General features: G+C 40.6%; 1 protein-coding gene across 2 annotated transcripts in view; it reads left to right on the top strand.

Annotated features, from left to right (window-relative positions):
• Positions 1-21332, top strand: part of bckdhb (branched chain keto acid dehydrogenase E1 subunit beta) — a 76637-nt gene that overhangs the window by 25265 nt on the left and 30040 nt on the right. For both annotated transcript variants that reach the window (XM_084726127.1, XM_084726126.1), the window contains exons 7-8: positions 1790-1887; positions 5452-5562. In XM_084726127.1, coding sequence (XP_084582253.1) covers positions 1790-1887; positions 5452-5562 — 209 coding nt within the window. The remainder of the gene's footprint in view (positions 1-1789; positions 1888-5451; positions 5563-21332) is intronic.

Genomic DNA, 21332 nt, shown 5'->3' with positions numbered 1-21332 from the left:
CACTCTACCCTGACACCAACCCCTTTTGGTGCAAAGCAAATATTGTTACTATACAGTGCACTTAATTACAACAGCTTATGCCAATTCCCAAATTCAACCTAAAATTATGAATATTTCATTGAACCTCTTAAGTAAACGTGCTTCTTTCTTCACACTTATTTCCAAAGTGATGTTGGTCATTTCTTGACAGAGTGAGGCTCTTACTCTGAGGAAATGGAAAGTAATCCGGGTTTGTGTTGAAGCGTGTTCCCCCATCAGATAGTGTTTCTGCGGTTGAGGGGTAGGTTATGGTTAGGCTTAGCAGAGGAAGGCAAGGGGGGGGGGGGCACATATTGACGGGAAAACAGATTTCAGCACAAGACCTGCTGTATTTGCACAGTGGCACAACATTAATACCACTTGGAAACGCTAGGGGGGCTGAAAATTTGTCTGTTTCCACTTTAAATTCTTCATATTTTCAAAGCTGTGTGACAAATCACTCATCTCAGTATTGGTAGCCTCTCAGCGGTATTCTGATATCTTAAAGGGGCAGAGCTCTCGTGCTAATGGTCCACATGCCTCTAATGATCCCTGCCTGGATTGTGAAGTCATGTTTTTAATTGCAGCTGCCCCTCTCAGGACAAAAACCACACATTTGTCTCATCGAGGCCATACTGTTTTGTGAGGCCTGAGATTCCACTTATTAAACCATAACCTAGTTTTCATAATTCAATTTTAATGTTCTGCAAAATGCTATTATTCCACTCAAACGGCCTATTTTCTGTCTCGTCTGGAAGCCGAAAACCAGGAGTTGCGTATGATTCACCCGAGCCCTTCATGTTGTTTTAACATAGTGAGTCGTCAAGATGGGCAATTTTTCTTTCCTTTATGGCTTGAAAGGATCATGGAAGTCATTCAAGGTTTCCACAAAGGTCTCAAACTCAGCGTCTCCCCAGAGTATAATTACTCTGCCTAATTGTAATTTTGACTTCATGCGTTGCCATGTAGGAATGCTTTTAGCAGTTTGCCTCCCCCAGAATCCACTCACACTTTGTGCTCTACGTGTTTTGCAGCCAAAGCCATAATGGTGAATGAGATTCAAAGATAGTTAAAATGCTACATTTAGTGGTTATATGTTGTGTCTGGACAGTATAAATATTGCTAATAAGCAGCGTGTATAAAAGTGATGGCAGCTTGACTTTATGATAAGTTTTTGCATTGTAATGATTTCCATGACCACGCCGCAGCTTTCCAGAACATTATTAACTATTATTCAAACCATATACTTACATGCACTTTGTCTTGGACTTTGATTCAAAGAGAGACTGGCTGCGAGGCTCCCCTTTTTGGACCGGTGTCCTGTTTATGTGGCCCCTTTTCTGATTGATATCCCATCCCACCAATGTTTTGTTGTCAGGATTAATCAGGGTTATGGGCTCGTGGCTGGCAAAGTATATCATTAGGTCATGCATTAGATTGTGCTGATAAAAGCACACTCTGTCTCTGGTGAGAGATGAGGTTCTGGAAAAAGCACGTGGAGGCATTTCAAATGGGCAATTTAAAATGTTCTCGAGTAGGAATTTGTGTTCTTTTGATGGCCTTGTCATCTCACCAGTTTGTCATGTAGTCTATTATTTAGGGGTCCGGTCAGTTTGGTGTCTGAATATTTCACATGAAAACCACAGGCTGCACAGTGAAATGATTAATGAATGTGTCCGGAATCGTTTATTTTGTGTGTGAGCTTGCATGTAATGTGTTTAAAGGGAATATTCATGTGTTATTGAATGTGTGTGTGTGTGTATTTTCTCAGTGGAACAGGTTCCTGTGGAGCCCTTCACCATCCCACTCTCACAGGCCGATATCGTAAAGGAAGGAAGTGACGTCACACTGGTTGCCTGGGGGACACAGGTGGGTGATCCCGTGCATCACTGACAGACTCTAAGGCAGTTTTAAATTATCATCTATCTTTGGATCATTTTCCATGGCCACAGGAATAAAAGTAGCCCAGTGTCATCTCCACTAAATGACGTTTAAAGGCACAGACGCAGGCAGCGCATTAACTTCTAATCTAATAGAAGCCCCCTCTGTCCCAGCAGGGTCTCTCAGTCTGTATCTGCCCAGACATCTCTACACGTCTGCAGCACACTTTCCATTGTTGCCTTCCTTTTCATCCAAGAGATTTTATTTTCTTCAGCTTGGTAGCAAGGTGCCCGTAACTCGCCGGGAGACATCGCTGACTTTGATTGTACCGAGCCACTTTAAGAGGCTTATCCAGGCCAGAATGTACCTGGAGCATGGCAGGGGGGTCTGAGGGCACTGACGGAAAACTCCTTCATCAAAAGCCAGTATTATTGTTGAAGGATGGACAGAGCAGAATAAAGATTATCCAGTAAAGCAGTGGAAAGCATTGCTCTCCTTTTTTTTTTGCAATGACTCTGCTTTCCAACCTCATAGACGTTTTTCACAGCAGCCATTTTGACATGAAAGAGTGGAGTAAACACAGGTGTTCCAAATGATACTAATTAAACCCACAAGATAAACTGGAATTCAGATAAAGTCTTTGCTGCGATTAGGGGAGGGTGTCATTCAGAAATGTTCAAAATGTGTACTGGTGCAGATACCGATACCTTGATTTTGATACCAGTTCCTAAACAATACCTATTTTATAAAATTCATCTCAACAAAAAGAAACATTACACATTACAGTATAATTGTTCACATTAAAGGACAAAGCTGTTCAAAGACCTGGAACCAGCTGGAAAAATGTTCAACCTGGACAGCACCACTAAAATGAAGAACCTGTTGGAATATTTGTACAGTGTTAAACTATGTACAAATATAAATAACAGAATAAAGGAACGGGTTAAAGGAACATTAAGTCTGCCTAATCCAAAGAAGAAGGGACTGTGTAGGTCATGTTTTTGGTATGGAAAAATTGTGTTAAAGTGAGACCTCTTACTCAAAGAGCAGCTAGCCTGACTCTGACCTTCAGCTTCAGGTCTTTCTCTAGTTTGACCCATCGCTCTGTAAGCAAGAGTATCATTGTTTGGGTCATGAACTGAACAGCACTCATTTTCAGAGGTATTTAAGGCCAACTGTAGAGAATCTTGTTTGCCTCTAAACATAATTGGCCATCGCAGCGTGACATTGGGTTTGTCCAAAAAGTTAACTCCCTTTGGTTTTTTTTCCTGCACACTGCTGTGTGTTTTTAATTGAATAAACAGAGTCAGGGTGCTACGATTTTGCATGTTGGCTCACTGCAAAGACACTGCTACACTAAGTGGAACAGGACCTTAATTAGTATCATTGATAACGCCTGTTTTAACACTATTTCATATCAATATGGCTGCTGTAAAAGGTTTATTACTAGATCAGAGTAGAGAAAACAACTCGCACGCATAAGCCTTTTACACCATTATGGAACTGGAACCATTCCATTTCGAGAAACCTAATTTTGAACCATTCGGAGCATTTCCACCAAAAATTAACTGGTTTGGAACCTGAAAAGTTGGTTCCCAGCTGGAACCAAAAAAATGGCAGGTTTGGGAAGCAAAGTGGGCGTGTCATATTCTACAGGCTCCGCTGATGACATCCTTGATTACAATGGTTCCACTCAAAAATGGTGGGAATGCAGGCTGGTTCACTAGATTGCACTGAGGTCCCGAGGAACACTGAATGAAACTGGTTCAAGAACCAAAGCTAAATTGGTGAGAAAAGGCTTAGAGTGGAGTGAAAGGATGTGTGTCCTATCCTGAGTTTCTGAACATTCAGACAAAGGATTTTCCCCTTCACTTCATGCTTTGTCCCTCAGACGGATCCACTTTATCTGTGGAAAATGTTGTAATGGCAGCATCTTTCCACAATAAATACTTAAAATAATTGAGCGTATTTGTTAGCTTGAGGCCAGGCGCTGTATCTTTTAATCCGGCTCCACTGTTGTCAACTCTTTTAGCTATGATGATTCAGATTTATCACAGCAATTTTTATGTAGAAGCAGCCAACAATGCCTGCCAGTAAACACGGACTCTGTGAACTCAAGTGCTTTATTACACAAATGATGAATTAATAGGAATAACTTGCACGCCATGTTTTCAGGCTCAAATAGTTGTTTTCAACTTGCTGTTTATTAGGTACTGATGTGTGAGAGGCTGTTTGTCTCTCAGCAGAGAGCTTAATAAAATCAACCCATGTTACTGTTATTATTATTAAATTACTTTATTACCTCCTGCTTACAAGCATAACTCTAAAAAAGAAGCTAATGTGAGCATGGAGTTATAAAATACCAGCTTGAACTTGAGATTTTTTGTATACATTTAATGTTCCATGTGTAATATACAGTAAATATTAGAGCTGTGAACGAGTGTTTATAAATCACGCATTATGGGGGGAAAGAATGAGCTTTCTGTCAAAACGTCAAATCCAAAGCAAACATGGGTCAGTTTTTATTAAAAACTGAAAGATCCTGTTGTGCCGAGTGCATTTTTGTGTTTGTAATTGCCATGCGTGTATCTCAGTATGTTTAGGTGTTAATGCAGTGCCAACACTGTGCTGTAGGTATTTGGAGCAGCAATTCTGCATGTAATTGAGCCATGTACATGATTCTGTTATATACTTATTTGTTTGTGTTTTTGTGCATTTTTGCAACAGCTTTGAAATTGTATTCACCACAGAGAATAAGACTGGATCTATACTTGTCTTTTAATAAATATTGCAAATTTGCAGCACCAGGAAGTAATATGAAACTTGACATGTTTATTGTCAAAAACATTGTTTTGATGTTTTTAGTGTATTGTATGTGAATTGAAACGCATAATAATGGGCAGCTTGGCTGGTAACGCATAAGAGCATTGCCATTTACCTTTGGGAGGGCATTTCTTTACTGTGGACCCCTTGTTTTATTTTATTTATATTTTTTTCCTTTGTTAATTATTTATTTAAGTATCATTATTGCATCTCTCTGTCTTAGTTTCCCTTTCATCCTTTTTTATATTTATTTTTATTATTAGAGGTAGTAATATTATTTTTATTATTTAGTTTTTATCACTGTTATTCAGAGGTGGGAGACTTGAGTCACATGATCTAAGTCAGACTTAAAGGGATAGTTCACCCAAAAATGGAAATTCAGTCATTGTCTGTTTAGTCCACAAAACACTTCTTGAGTTTCTCTGGAAAAACAGCATTGCAGAATCTCCCAAAAAATGAATGGTGACCAGTTTTCAAACATAAAAAATAACTGGAAAAAAAACATAAAATGCTTCCATACTGCTTGTCTGGTGTAGTCTAAGTCTTCTAAAGCCCTGACATGACAAGTTGCCCAGAGTTGGCGCCTATGCATATAATGCACAACAAATGTAGGGGTTTATGGAAGAGTTTATGTTGTAGCAGATGTGAGAAATAAAATCTTGCCAAACTGTAAGCTGCATTAGCTCATTATATTTAAAGGCTTTCTTCCTTGGCTTTTCTTCCACTTAGGTCCATGTGATGAGAGAGGTGGCTGACATGGCTCAAGAGAAACTGGGCGTGTCCTGCGAGCTCATCGACCTACAGACCATCCTGCCCTGGGATGTCGAAACCGTTTGTAAGGTAAGAGAGACACGTGTACAACCTCAAACACAGCAGCCTGAGCAAGAATGTGTCTAAAAAGAAGAAAAATTCTCACACTCTTTCTCTGCCGAGAAACTCGTTTATTTTTGTGGCGCTTCTTTCTGGTGCCTCTTAACCAATATTCTAAAATTAGTTTTATATCAGTCTGTTTATATCACTACTTTCGTCTTTCGTCATAGACTGTGTAGCCAGGGTTTGCATTCCCATGTAATTACATTTCCATAGATCATTTAGATCATCATTGGCATAAATGATGTTGCCATTGATGTTGTTAAGTTGAATATCCTCTGTCTGTAGATGTGTTTATTGTGGTGCAGAGGAAATAATCCTCTGGATTGTGTGGTTGTCTTTGGTGCTTGGTAAACAGGATTCCTTCCACAGCTGGCAAGACTCGACTACTAGTTTATGTTGCCTCAGCCTTCGGCAGTCTTATGGTACTCACCAAACCATTTATTTGGGAGGGCTTTCAGTCTTTATTTATTTTGAAATGGGGGAAGGGAGAAAGACAGTTTTGGGAATGGCGACATAGAAGGATTCTTTCCTGGTCACCGCTGGGAGAGTGTCAGTAGACTAAACCACCAGGAGAGAGTCAGATGTTTTCAAAAGCTCTTCGGAAATGAAAACCAAGGCCTTAAGGAGCTTCACAGTGTCCATGCATCCTCCCTGCTCTCAGGAATCTGCTTTTTTTAACAGCTCTTGAATATATCGCATGCTGTCTTCTTGTGTCAACACGTCTGCTTTCTGCAGCTGAATCACCAGATACACTTTAATTTTGCATATTTATTATCCAATTTTTCATGCTTCTCTGGTGAAGTGTACGACTTTGTCAGTGAGCACCACGCTGCTTCTGCTGCCAAGCAAATCTTATAACCAACAGTTAAGGCACAGGATGAAATTGCGGTGGGAGGGTAGTAATTTAATAGGGAGTCAATTGGAACTGATGGCAGGCAGAGACTGTAGTATTGAGCTGGCACTGACAAACTTGCAGCTCAATGTGAGCAGTAGTCAGTTACAGATTGTTTGCTCAAAGAGGGGACTTCTCAAGTGAATGTGGTAATTTTTATTCCTATTTTTTTCCTGAAGTAATGCCCCATTAAAGCAACTGCCATGAAATTGAATAGAGTGTTTATGTGCTGCTTAGCGGGCCTAATGCCAGGTCTGTCACCTCGGGCTTGTCAACAACATCTCTCCTTGTCATTTCCTCTAGCCAAATGCCCTCTCGATGATAAAAAGCAATTTCCCCACAAGCCGCAAACACATACACACAGATCCTGTTCACACTTTCGCATTCGGCAGTTCAGTCACTGTTGCATTACGGTGCTACACTGGTATCCCTAGAGTGTTTTGTTTCCTCCATTGAAACCCCGTCTTTGTGTTCTGCTGGCTGAGCACAGAAAGAGCCTTTTAATCAAGCTATTATCAAATCTCAGTGAAGGCCCGGATTTAATTCCAGGCCAAATAATGATTCTTATCGCCCAGACTAATGCATAGGAATACACATTAAGGGCTTTTATTTTTTATCTTTTAATTAATCTGAACCATATAGACAAATATCCAGATGTGCATTAGTCAGAATGAAAACAAATGTGAGTGCTGGGGAGCTGTTAAAAGGAAAATTCATCGCTCTTTATGTGGATATCCAGTCTTTGGTTTTGTTAAATGTGGTCAATTGAAGCAATAAATTCCTCAGTGAGTATTATACTGACAGAGAAAATGGTGTTCTCTGCTCACCGAGCTGTGCCAGCGGTGCCTACATATACCAGGATGCATTGCTCACAAGCTTCTGACACCCAGTGCCAATCCACTGGATTGCACTATTCCTTTGATTTTAAAAAAGGTGCCTAATGGCCTAATGCTGAGATAACATTTGGTGTCCAAAGGTAAACATTCATTTGATTAGATTAATAAATTCAAAAAAAGGTATCTGCTTCCAGCTTCTCAAAGATGAGAAACAGCCAATTTTCCTTAGTTTTTGGGGGGGAATTGCAATGGGTATTTGTGACCATTCTGACAAAATTATACAGATTACTATTATTACTGGTGTGTTAGCCCCTGGATGTTTTCCAAGCTGCACACGATCAGCAAATGCACACGTGGTTCTTTGTCTACTACATTGGGTGTCTGCATTTGCAGACATGTTCGTGCCAGTGCGTGCAGTCCCTCCCTTGCAGCCATGCACATGCCAATTGTATAAATTGGGCTTAATTGCATTGTGCAAAATAATTCATTGAACCTCTGGGAAACTAAAATTTCCTCTTCAAATCCATAGGACGACACACTACGCCCCAAAGATTAATGTGGACATTTCTTCAACATTGAAGAGAATGGACAGACGCATAAAATGAGAAACAGGGCCCTTGGTGTACTCAGTGACCCTGCACAGTGGTGCCCTAACTACTGGGTGCTGCACAGCTGCTCTGGGCTGGCACGACATCTAGATGGCTCTGTGGCTGCAGCTCTGCTGACGCTCAGACATTAGAGGTTTCATCACACAAAACCCACCCATGCAGAACTAGTTTAAATGGGTTATCTATATACGGCAACACTGTAGGGATGGGAGTAATGACAATTGTTTTGTTTTTTTTGTAGATTTATCAGTCATTTATTTCATGATAAACTGATTAATTTATTAGTCATAAAATGGTGAAAAAGTCACATCATAAATCCAAAGAGCCTAATTGATGTTTTCAGGTTGTTTTGATGTTAAGAACCCAAATAATATCATTGGAGTCTATCAATCACATACAGTTACCTGTCCGTTTTCCGGCATGACTGTTTGAGTTCTTCATTGTCTGTGACAGCAGTAACTCTTTGCTCTTTGACAGACAATTCCGTCTCAGGTGTAAAAATGTTGAGAGACACTTTTGACTCATTTTCACTCATCATGAACTTATTTCCTCTGTGGCAGCAACACGCTATACGATACGCTCAGAACACTATGCACTCATATTTTAGGACCAGACAATTACGTTGGCCATTATTCATACCACAAGATACTCTTTCTAATACAACCCCTGCCTTTTCAAAGGTTATTTCAAGAAAAAATACCACCTTCTATTTGAGCGAATACTGTATTTTTAGAATGCCATCATGGCCTTTACACATGGTGGTTTTTGTATTTGTATGCACATGCTCACAATCCAGACATACTAAAGCAAAAAAGATTGAATAGGGAAAAACAGATGACCAGGTACCTGTCTGATTAGTAATTGATATGTTAATCACGCCCATCCAAAGCAAATGTTGTTGTTGTCTTTGTTATTATTATTATTGTTTGTGGGCATTTTTAATACCTTTATTTGATAGGACAGCTGAAGGTAGGGCAGGAAAGGGGGAGAGAAAGTGAGGGGAAGACATGCAGCAAAGGGCTGCAGGCTGGAATCAAACCCATAGTTGAGGCAGAGGACTCGGCCTCAGTACATGCTCCACCAACTGAGCTGCCATAGAGCTCTGCTGAGCATTTTTTTAAAAATGTAAATTACCGAAACTATTAATTGATTACCAAAAATGTTAACAATTAATTTACTGTCAATTAAATCATTTGTGAATTGACAAATCACTTCAGCCCTACAGAGTTTACATATCCTGACAAGACCCCAGTTGTATGCATTTTATTTTGTTAATGTTCTCAGAAATGTAGTAGTTAAACATGGGCTTTTCTCAAAAGTGATAATACCAGACCATAATAACAAAGTATTGGCAGGTGACACGATTATAGTTTCATCATTGCATTTGATGATTTCCTTGTGTAGTCCTGAGGCATGGTGTTAAAACCTCACATTAGCTGACATGTTTTTTGGCTTACCAAATAAGCATTGTCAGAGTCTTTTGTAAAGGTTGTTCTCTGATGAATAGAGTTTTTGGACCAGTGCTATTCACAGCTTTAGAAAGGGAGTAGCCAAGACATTCTATCAACTTCTTAATTCAAAAGATTGTACACCTGGTGTCCAGCTTTTCCGGCATGCACGCATCTCTGTAAAGCTGGCCTTTTGTACTGCTTATTAACTCGCTGTCAGATGCGGTGAATGTGCAGACAGTGAGATAGGCCGCAGACGCACATCCGGCTGCTGGCAGCCAATTAAAATTTCCTGTGAGTCACATTTACCTCGCATATCTTTCAGTGAAAGACCGTGTGTGTTGTATGGCGAGCTGATTTATATGTAGCCGGCGTAATGCTTTTGAGCGTGGATCTGTACCATAAATGAAGAATGATGTGTCTTTCAACATGAGAGATCATTAAGGCAGCGCTCTGGAGGAACATGGCATCTTTCTGTTTCCTGAGGGATCCGTTCTGGCAGCCACCAGCTATACTTGGATCTAAATATATATTCAGCTCTCTCGTTGACAAAGGGAATCATGGGCAGAAATTACTGTGAACATAGAGAAAAAGTGAGTGTATTTCATTTTGTCCCACCATCTAAAGCAGTCCAGTAAATGTACTACTTGTTCTTTAAGGGATAAACAAAATGGCTGGTTTACCTCTGCCAGACCAATGGCTCAGACGATATGCTGTGGAAAGTCTTCCTGTCGTGCTCGGTCAGAGCATGTGTGTAAATGTAGTTGTGTTGAGATGCTCATGTTAAGAGCTCCTGCTACTGAAGAGTTTTTTAAATCCTCACTGAGTGGTCTGCTTAACCCCCTGTTGTTTAATGGCCTGTATTGTTGACCAGATGGCCAGTTAGCCTACATTTTGGTCCGTTCTTACATGGATCCACGTTTGTATGACTTGGCCTTGAGTTGGCCAGTCAGCAGTTTAAAAAAATCCCACTCATTATTTTATTAGTCCATCGTTGCTGATTCAGCCTCATTCTCAGGTTTTCCAGATTCTACATCCGGCCAGTGAACAATCCGACTGGCTCGCCAAGGCTGGTCTGTAATACAGTCATTGATTCTTAAACCATGATTAGAGATGGCACTTCCCACACCACCGCATATGGGTCCTTTTGGGCAGCGGCCGGCACACTTGGGATACCTTGTGAACCTACAAAAGGCCTCTATGTTTTCCCCCCCGAAGGTTCCCCACCTACTGTAATTTGTTGATAATGTGACCGCTCTGTCCACCACCAAGCACATCTGCCCTTCTAAGCAGGCCAAGATGTGAAATGAGATGTAGCCAAGACGAAGTTGCAACACTTAGGAAAGCCCCAGAAGAGGTTAACTTGCACCAGCAAAATAAATCACTTCATGTCACATTGTGTATCTTCCATTTTAACGAAGGCCTGTAGACAAATAGGATGTTCCCTACCTTTTTTCCTCCTAGAGCTGTCACCTTTTCAGTCAAGTTAAAAAAATTAAAGGTAACGTAATTGCTTACTTATGAGCCTCTGGCAGTTCTCCTGAGGATGTACAGTTGGAGTTGCTCCACTCGTTGTTGTCACAGAGTAATGCCCAGTTCAAACTACAATGCTGTAACCCTGATCTTCCAAAAGCCCAAAGACCAGAGGCAAATCTGTGTTTGCTTGGCACTTGATTATTATGTGTAAACTGTTCAAAGGCGCAATCCGAGACATTGTCTGCATGGAAGCATATGTTGCTCCAAAACCTCTGTGTACCTTTCAGCATTGCCGGGGCCTTCACAGATGTGACAGTTACGCATGATGCCATGGGCACTAACACAACCACATACTATTACATGCTGGCTTTTGAACTTCACACAGGTAACCTGGATGATCCTTTTCCTCTGTAGCCTAGAGGGCACAATGTCCATGATTTCCAAAAACAATATAAAAATGTCCCGTTCATGCATGTGAATGATGGAGCCTTTTGCTGCCCTTATCCCAACTTTCTTGAAAAGTGTTGCAGGCATAAAATTCAGAAAGAGTATATATTAACAAAAAACAATTTTATCAGTATGAACATTAAATATATTTTCTTTGTACTGTATTCAGTTGAATACAAGTTGAAAAGTATTTGCAAATCATTGCATTATGTTTTTATTTACATTTTGGACAGCAACCCAACTTTTTTTTTTTTTTTAATTTGTTGGTGTACTAGTTCAAACTAGTATTGTTTTCATGACAGCGCATGACAAAGTTCCTTAAGGATCTTTTATTGTGTGACTGCCTATTGCTAATCAGTCATGCAGTGTGCAAACTACAGTGACTTTAAGATTCCCAGTTACAAGACAGAAAGTTGTGTAGTGTGAACAGTACAGAGATCTGATGACTTTGAAGGTCAGACCAAGTCTGACAAAGGCATAAGGCAGGTTGCGAAGTTGACAAACAGCCTTATCTTTCTTGGCTATTTTACAGTCTTCCACACAGATGCTTTGGTGTCGTGATTATCCAATCAGTCAAGCTTTGATTGGCCATTTTTATTTATTAGCTTAGTTTACTGACAGGTCAACAGGGTGTGCAAAAGGTGAAGCTGAATTTTAAGAGCCTTTGCTGGACCAGTGTTGCAGGCTGCTTCAGACCATCTGTTATGCTTACAGTTCAAATATATTTTAAACAAAAGTTAGAATTTTGAATAAAATGTGACTGCTCTAATCCTGATCAATATTTTATGTTGCTTGAAGTGAGCTATAAACACTGCCTTTGTGCAGAGAATATTGAAGAACTTTTCTTCCTTCTTTTTCTGATTGATGTATACAAAGAATCAATGTGACAACACTAATACTTAAACTAAAAGGTAACTGCACACATTGTAGTGGGCCAAGAGGCTGTCAGTGTAAGGAGTGGTAATATCTTCTGCAGAAACAAATCTGTTTTTATAGCCGCTGTTGTGTTGATATCTCTTAGTTACTCACTGAGCACAGAGCTTGGCCTGTCGTTTTTCTGCTCTGCATGTGTCTCCCGATTATCTCTGCCTCTCACTATTATTGGACTCATCCCACAGATTTTCATTCATTTCAACCACAGGGAGTAGGTTAGTCGGGGCATGTCCTCTTAACAAGTCTGTGCTAGCTTGCAAGTTTGCAAGTCCCCATCTGCTCCCATAAAAGTCATCCATCCATCCATCCAAAATCCGGTCCTTTGAGCATCAACCATCACCTCAAGGCGGATGTAAAAACATTTCAGTTGTCTCCTTCATGAATACTGCCTGAGGTCAGCCTGAATTCATGTCCAGCATAATTCTCATCTCAGCTGTCCACCTCTATGTGTAGTGTGTGGCCTTGTTTACCCAGCATGCACCTGTCTGGCAGGATGAAGGCATTTGAGAAGAACCACTGTGCTGAATTTTGTAGGACTTTTCATGCAAATAAGATGTTTTTTTTTTGTTTTTTTAAAAGTGAATTCATGCATTAAAATCACTGTATAATTGGATCTGTTTTCAATTATATATTATTGGTGACAACAGCGAGTGTCCCCAGAAGCACAAACTGTCTCTGTGTTAGGAACACTGTGGCTACGTGCCTTCTAGCAAGTATCCCTGGACCACAGCACAACAATGAACATGTGGGCTGCAAACTCAGAGGAACTTAAGTTATATGAGGACAGGAACTTTGAATTTGAACATTAGACACAGAAGCATAATATTATTCACACTGGTATGCATAATAGTTTAATGTAGTGCTTATACCCTTATTCCTGATGGTGTATGGCAGTATTCATTCATTATTGTGTGACTTGCTAACATAATATTATTACTTTTCTCAATAATGAGTAGTGGAAGAGATTACAATTTGTGAAACGTTTCAGTTTTTAATCCAAGTTACTGTGAGATGCAATTTGGGTTTTATTGTCCGACGTTGTGATATGCAAATGAGCTCTCAGTTCATCTGAGTCTGCATGTCTGCATTCATCCACCCAGCACCCACTCGAACATATTATTTTTCTCCAACTTAGAGACCTGCACCACTATTCACCTCTGTAGGCTGTGTTACCTTTTTAATGATGCCGAGCAACATGAGCTGATTTCTTTGTGTATTGCACTGATGTTTGGGTGTTTTCTTTAACAATTTAATGAGTGGAAAAGCTGTTTTTAGTTTTTCGTTTATATGTGCACAGTAATGTCAGTAATGAATATGTAGAATATTCAAGTGGCCCAGCTAAAACCCGACAAGACAAAGGCAGTCTACAGAGGAAACAGAATTAAATAATCAAACAAGTTTTGCTGCTGTCTTGTGTGTAAATGCACACACTGCTATTAATCAGAATGTTAATTTGCCCAACACTAATTCCTGATGACCAAAAAGGAATTTAAGAGACATTACCAAGATTAATACTTTAAACAATAGCTGCTTTGCTTGCAAGTTTCAGCTATTGTTTGAATCTGTGAGAATTTAAGCAGTTTCCTATTCTCATCAGACAAATAATAGAAAATCCTGCCAAAGTATCTGTCATCACATTTCTTGGTATAACAGTGCATGAATATTCAGGAGTGGTGCTGATTCTGATTCTCTGCTCTCAGGACTTGAGAAGGCCTGCAGGTCCCTGCTGTGCCTGGTAACGGTTTTCTCCAGCTCATTGTCTTCTCTCAAATGTGTGTAAACTTCCTCCCTCAATAGATGTGTGTCTCTTGGCCTGCGCTGCGGCTGAAGTCTCTGTGACTGCAGCGCTGCCTGGATCTCAGCCCTCGTCGTGATGCAACCAATTTGGCTGAACCTGTTCAACTCTCAAAAACACATGCAGGAGGAGTCACTTGAGGACTTGCAGTTCACAAGTGCACCAATATCTCAAGTCTTACAACATATAAATACATATCTGCCTGAATCATGAACAAAGGCAGAATTTAACGGATGGTTGATCGAGGAGGGGGGCACGAAGGTGGGGGTGTTTAAGGAGGAATGTGCAGCAGCATCTGTTCTGATACTTGGAAGTGATGCAGGTTGCAATGTCTGCGTGTTCTGAGTGCTCTGGCGTCTGTTGACTCACTGTACAGATAAGACCTCCTTATCACAGCTCTGCTTACCCCCTCACTCTCACTTAATGGTTTCAAGCTATAATGTGTGTCCTGAGCCAAAGACAGCAGGTAAACACAGCGCGTGGAAGCAGGTGGGAGTCAGGCGGGACACCGTACTCTCAGATATGTTTGTTTGTCATGCGCTAAGGTGGAAAAAAGAACGTGAAAGCATATGGACTCAGGGAGCCAGCAATGTTTTCTGCTCAATGTCAAGTTCAGCATGTTGTTCTAATTTTGACAGCTGTGGTTGTTTGTTTTTAATACCACCTACCATAATTATATGGGGTGAAATATCATTTGAAATGTCATTTGCCTTTAAGAGACTTACGCAGAGCAGTGCACCATGGAGTGATGGAAAATATTCCAAAATTGCCACCACACATTAATATGGAACACAATCACTATAAAGATGATACTTAAAAAAAAAACACATTTAATTGTCTGTATTTATGTAGAACTGATGCTGGTTTCTTCAGATGGAAACAATCTTAAGATAATGAATAAAAGCCTCTGAAGCATTTCTTTGCTTTAAACCATAGCTTAAATATTTATGACTAATAAAGTAGTCTGGCTGCTGCTTTCTTTGGGGAAAACAAAACAAGTAATATGAATGCACTGAATTTTACCCCCAACCGCTCTCCTCTCAGCCTCATCTGAACATGTTTTGGAAAATTTGATCTAATATCAAAATGTTCGAGACGCAGAATTATTGTGGTTCAATTTGATGATCAGTTTTCCTTATGGCAAGAATCTGCCAGCAGGGTTTTTTTTTTACCCAGTTTTGACACAGGATTGTTCTACCACATCTGGCAGGAGCGTATTTTAATAACTCCATAATAAAATCAAGAGGTTTACTCTGTTCACAAGAGACCCTGAGCTCAGTTACAGAGTAAATGATGATGATGTCAGCTTATTAGCAATCCCACAACTTGAAGCATTTATTTTTTGTCAGGTGGTCACTGGAAAAAAAAATCAACTTATTTTTACATTTTGATTGTGCAGCAGCCAGAGAAAAGTGACAAATTTATGTTTTACGAGGACTGGACACTCTCCCTATCCCACCACTTAAGAAGTCTGCTTGACATCTACCACTCATAGCTGCCTCATTATCCTTGTGTTTTAAGCTACAGTCACGTCGAGTTATGAAAATGTATGGAGCCCGTCCAGTGAAGCCAGGTTTCTGAACGGCCACATGGAAATTTGTTGAAACGCGTCTGCTGGCAAATCCCGGTTCAGAGCACGCTTACTTGATCCCATTTTGCCTGTTGCATGTGAACATGGCACAGGAGGTTTTATTTAAGTTGTCACCACGCTGAACAAGTTTCAAGGTTGGGTTTCAGCATCATCTGGCGACATCACTTCTCATCCCTGTTCCAGCCGTGGCTTCTTATGAGCTCTGCATTTCCATTAAATCAAACTGAAGAACATACAGTAGAGATGACGGCCGATCCTCTTTGCTTCATTTCCCAACTAGAAAGATGAGCCTTGAGCTTGTCATTATGGTAATAATGCAGAACAGCAGATCACGGCTACTAACAGGTGGCCCCCAGATGATGGCCCAGGACCATTTCTGTTGTCTTTAAGACCTGTGCTATTATCAAGAAGGGCTTGTTTCCACTGTTTTTTAGAGCAGTGTTATTCAAATAAGATCAAGGTTACAGGAAAAAATTAGCCGCAAAACCATCTGGACAGTAGTAATGGGACATACTGTAAGCAGGGTGGGTTAAATGAGCCTCAGTGAAATTGTAACCATATGAGTTTATGATACTTGTTGAAATTGTATTAGGCACAAAACTTGATGTGTTTTTTGGTGTAATAATTGGGGAGTATGATCAGTTAGTGAATGCAACTTGTAGAAAGCTGCTGGTTGCATGGAAACTAATGGCACCCCACAAGTGTTGAGGGACTTATGTTCTGTCACCAATACTAAAGCTATATTTTGGTGGATGACTAAACACTGTATGATTGAGGAAGTTTCAGGAAAAATCATCAACTCTTACTTTGTTGGACTTTGTGAGATAAATAGATTGATCTACAGGTGTAATCATTGCTCAAAGAATTAAATGGTAAATGCCATTAAGAAACCAAACACAGTTCCTAAGACAATTTTCTGGGTTTTCCTAGCGTCATGCCCGGTTCGGAGGGAAAACCTGAGCACAGCATAAAAGCGATTCCTCTCTTTCCCCACTCCCAAGGATAACCAGTGCCACAAAGAATGATTTATTCGTCATTCGCATGGTAGACAAATAGACATCAGGGTGAATATGGCCCAAAATAACAAACAAAACAATCTGGGGAGTATTAACTAAATCACCGACCCGCAAAAACAAACGGGAGAAAAGGGAAATGTAAAAAACAAATTGGCTTTCCACCTCTATAGCTACCAGGACTGCTGTTTTTTTTGTTTTGTTTTTTTAGAAGGTATTTACATTTTAAGAAGAGCACAAGTTAATCTCAGCACCAGCTTTCACAAAACAGCACAGCACAGCTGGAATAGTTTGGATGGTGTGGCACAGTCTGGTTGGGAGTCAGGACACAGGAGTGACACTGATACCAGCAGGTACCATTTTACAGTAGGTGGCCTCGATCTCAGAGCCAATCATCAGCCGACACCAGCATGGGGGAAAAACACAAACAAGAGAATAACACCACCCTCTGGCAAGGAGGGGGAACCAAGAACAAACCATACTGCCAATACAAAGTCCCTCATGACCTGGGTCATAACAACTGGGCAGTCCTCAATCATATGGCAGCTCCCTAAATCAAATCATCATAATTGAACAGATCCCCAGTTTTTTGATCTGCTCTTTGGTGGACAGATCAGAATAGCACAGGTGTGAATATACCCATGACACATTAAGATCTGATCGCTCAGACCACCTTTGGAGGCAGTCTGGGCTGCAAGTGGACATATTCTTTTAGCAGTGTATATGCCAGGGCATCTTGGGCCACACTAAAGGACCATCTACTCAACTGGCCTCTCCTGTATCAGCAGGAGTACAAACTCATTTGTGCACCAACAGCATTTTATTAAAGTGTGAAACAAGAATAAGAAGCTATAACAACAAGCAAAATAGTTTGTCATGGACAGAGTGCACATGAAACATACTGTCTGATTTCCTTTTGAGGTAATGGTTTTGATTTTGCTCATGCACCAAGGTCTTTTTAAACTTTTTTCAAATCTAATTGCTGGCGGACCATGCATGAGAAATGTTTTCTGCTGGTTAAAAGCAACAATGCATTTGCTTTTTGCAAAAGGAAATGATGTATGTGTTTCTTTGCACAATGAGAGGGGAAGTGAAATCTGTTCACATGTGGTCACTCGACACGTGGAGATGCATTTTAATGTCAGGTGTGAACTGACATACTACAGCTGTCCAGTAGTGATCAGATCTTCCAATGGGCATGTTAATGTCAGGTGTAAACAGGGCCTTAGCCTTAGTAATTGCACCAAACATAAGCTTAGATTTGTAGATGTTCTTTTTCTGTTTTTAAGATTTTGTGGTTGTTGTAGAAAGGAACGATCCATCAAGACAAGTCAAGATATTTGTGTAACAGTACCTCTAAAATTACAGATATGATTAATGGGATGATGATTTATAGAGCAATGATTTCATACCTGGGTTTTTATACCACAGGGGGTATGTAGAAAGATTGTGGTGTCTCTCACTTAATTTGAAAGAATATAAATCATGATTTGGTTAAAAAAAAAAAGAATATCCAAAGAGCAAAGGGTCCAAGTGGATCCAAGAAGCAGTCAAGAGTGATTGAAATCCAAAAGTGGTGTGAGACACATTCCAGCCAGATGTTGGAAAGGTGTAAATTCATTGGTCTCTCAAAGAGGCCGACGTAATCTTTATTCCTTTCATTGTGTAACTATGTCAGTAAGCGGTCTGTGGAAATATCCTCTCACTGTCTGTTTTCCTTAATACATCCATGGTTTGTGTCCTCTGGCCTTGTAATGATGGCAGCTAAAGTTACACTGAAATTAGTCATTTGTTTTGTGTCTCGTTTAAGCACCAAGGAAAAGTGGCTTGAACAACTTCTACACATGTGAATACAAACTGCACTGAGCTGCTGTAGCCTTTATCTGATCCCTGATCAGTCCAGCCACTGCATATGGAGCATATGGAGCAGATCAAACTCAAAAAAAATATGTGTTTTTGTTAGGTCATGGATGTACAGTGTGGCTCAACTGTACTCATTGTGTAACACAGCCACAAATATGGATATTATATAATTTGTCTTGCCAATTTAGCCCAAGTTGTTCTTGCAGTGATTTTATTCTTCTCATTCTTTTTAAAGCAAAGCTATATTATTATTCCAGTACTGAATATGTTTAAGAGAGTGGTATGTGTATTTACTTTAGGAACATTCAATTTAAAGCTAATCGGAGAAAGAGGGGAAAAGAAGAGTCAAAATGTTAAAGGGTGAGTTCAGATTATTACATGTGGAGTTGTATGAAGTATTCATTGATAGTCAGTCAACACATTCACAGTTTGAAGAAGCAGCACTTTAGAAGCAGCACCTTAGCTGGTTTGGTAGAATGGCAGGTTCCCAGACCTTTTTTGAAGTGGTTACCTATTTGTCGCTGACCCTTTCCACAACAGTACATTACTTAGTTCCCGTGCTAGTGACCCTCTCTGCTTCTGAGTGCGTGCTGACCAGCATCTACTGTAGTACGCTGACTATTGAAAAGCACCTCATACAGCCCCACATCAAGTAATCCAAGTGATCCCTTTAAGCACTAGCCATCCACAGAACATGCTCGTGTGCGTGTCTAGAATCTCTTAACACCCGTTGGTGATTGGCCATAACGTCTCAGCATCTAACAACTGCTCTCAAAGTCTGCTATTAACATGTCAAATGTTTGAAAATTCAACAAATGAGAAATCCACAAAGAGAACATTATTAGTCTGTAGGATTTGGAAATGTGCAGGAAAATGATTTTTTGACAGAATGGGAACCCCTACGTTGTGCCAGAGGACTGTTCCCAGGAAAAACATACCAGACACTGTGTGTTTAGAACAGCAGATGTAAAACTTTTGATGAACTGGCTGTACATTCAATCCCTTTTGTTATATCAATTGATGGGAGATTATTGAAACAAGAAGGTCATGGAACATTATCGTGAGCCTACAGATTTTGTAGATTCAGGCTGTGGATTTTTCCCTTGCTGTGGTGAGACTTGAGCCAGATTTGCCACCTAGCTCCGAGCAGACGCTGCCTTTATCTGAATCTGGGGTCTGGAGCCGGGCCAGGGGATGGGGCAGACGTCTGCTAGCGATTAGCATGCAGACAGGTCGGGCTTATGCCTGTGTTTCCCTTTCAGTTGAGGGGTCTCAGCCAGTATCTGCTCACTGGCCCACCACAACACTCCTAATATCTTTGGCCTGCTGTCACACACACACACACACACACACTGGAAACAATCAAAGTAGAAGAAAATGGCACAGGAAGAAAGTGGCCAGAGGTTTTGGACCCCACTCCCCACATTCTTATTATTATAGCCCACGTCTGTAATTACAATGTTAACACTGCGTTTTGTGGACCAAACCAGCGGGACTTTACGGAGAGAAAGCAAACATGTGGGGGTATAGAGAGCTGGATAAAGATTGGAGTCGGGGAAAAGGGGCATTTGGAGTGAGGGGAGATCATACGTGCCTTTTGGCTGATTTGTGTGTGTCATAACCCTGTCGTGTGTGGTGCTGCAGCAGCGTTTTGGTGGTTATATCAGTGGAAAATTACTCATGGTTGTTTTTCGGTGATCGGTCCAGCTCCTCTTTCTCTCTCCTGATGTCGCTGGTGAAAAGTATGTTGTAATGCAACGCTGCAAAAAGGATAAATCCTTGACCAGCACTTCAGTTTTCCGCATTTGTGTAATGTATCTGCATTAGAGGTGCAAATTGATGAAGGTCATTTGTGGTTTACCAGAAATTTCAAAGGTATAGTAATCTCTCCTCTGTGTCTCCTCCAATCCCCGACCCCCACCCCCCACTTGACTGTCTGCTACTGACTTCTTTTCCATCCATCCTCCTGGCTGGCTACTGCTCACATTCCACAGCTAGGCACTGGAGATTTCTCAAATTCTTCCCAGTGTCACTCACCGACGAAATGTGGCCAAATCCACACTCAGACGCATTGAAAAATCATATAGGCTGATAGTTCTGTTAGACTCTAAAAGAATAAGATGCAGTGTGAGTGTTAGCGATGGTTGTTCTGTTGTTTTTGAAAGAGACAGACTAGCCAGTGATTACCGCAGATCAGTCTCCCATAAAGATCAAACAGATGAGATTAATTACCAGAGACTGTTGAAAATGGGTGCAAAAATCAAAATGAGGCAAGGAAACCCATCTCTCATGCAGTGATTGTTGGCCAAACACCCTTTTGGTACCATATGATAATGATAATAATGATGATGGCGGTGACAAATTTTGTTATGAAACAAGGCCTCTAAAAGCAAAAGGCACTTTAGATTGGACCGCTTGCTGCTTTTTTGGGCCAGGTCGTCAGTTTTCCACTGGAGAGGACGGTTTAGTTAAAGAGCCTTGGCCAGAGGTGTGGGCAGATTGAGATCATCGAGGTCAGCCTGTAGGCCGATAGCAGGACCGAGTGGAAAAGGCAGGAGTGTCTGAAGTCACAAGGGCGCAGAGACATCCAAGAGGTCCACTTAGATACAACACACACCACACATCTGCTGCCCAGGGATTCTCCAGATTCTTTAAAAGTCAGTTGTAAATCGTGAAGTTATTGACCTAAACTGAAACCAAACCAAAAAGTAATAAAGGATTTTCAAAACAGCTCTTAAGATTAATAGAAAACACATTTTCTGTTGTGTTTTTTTAACTTGCAATATTTTGAAATTCCCTTTCAAACATGATATTTGTTCACAATTATTTAAACTT

The sequence above is a fragment of the Lutjanus erythropterus genome, chromosome 9 (genome assembly GCF_056507025.1).
Source record: "Lutjanus erythropterus isolate fLutEry1 chromosome 9, fLutEry1.hap2, whole genome shotgun sequence".
Classification (NCBI taxonomy): Eukaryota; Metazoa; Chordata; class Actinopteri; order Lutjaniformes; family Lutjanidae; genus Lutjanus; species Lutjanus erythropterus.
This window is presented reverse-complemented; position numbering and strand designations above follow the sequence as displayed.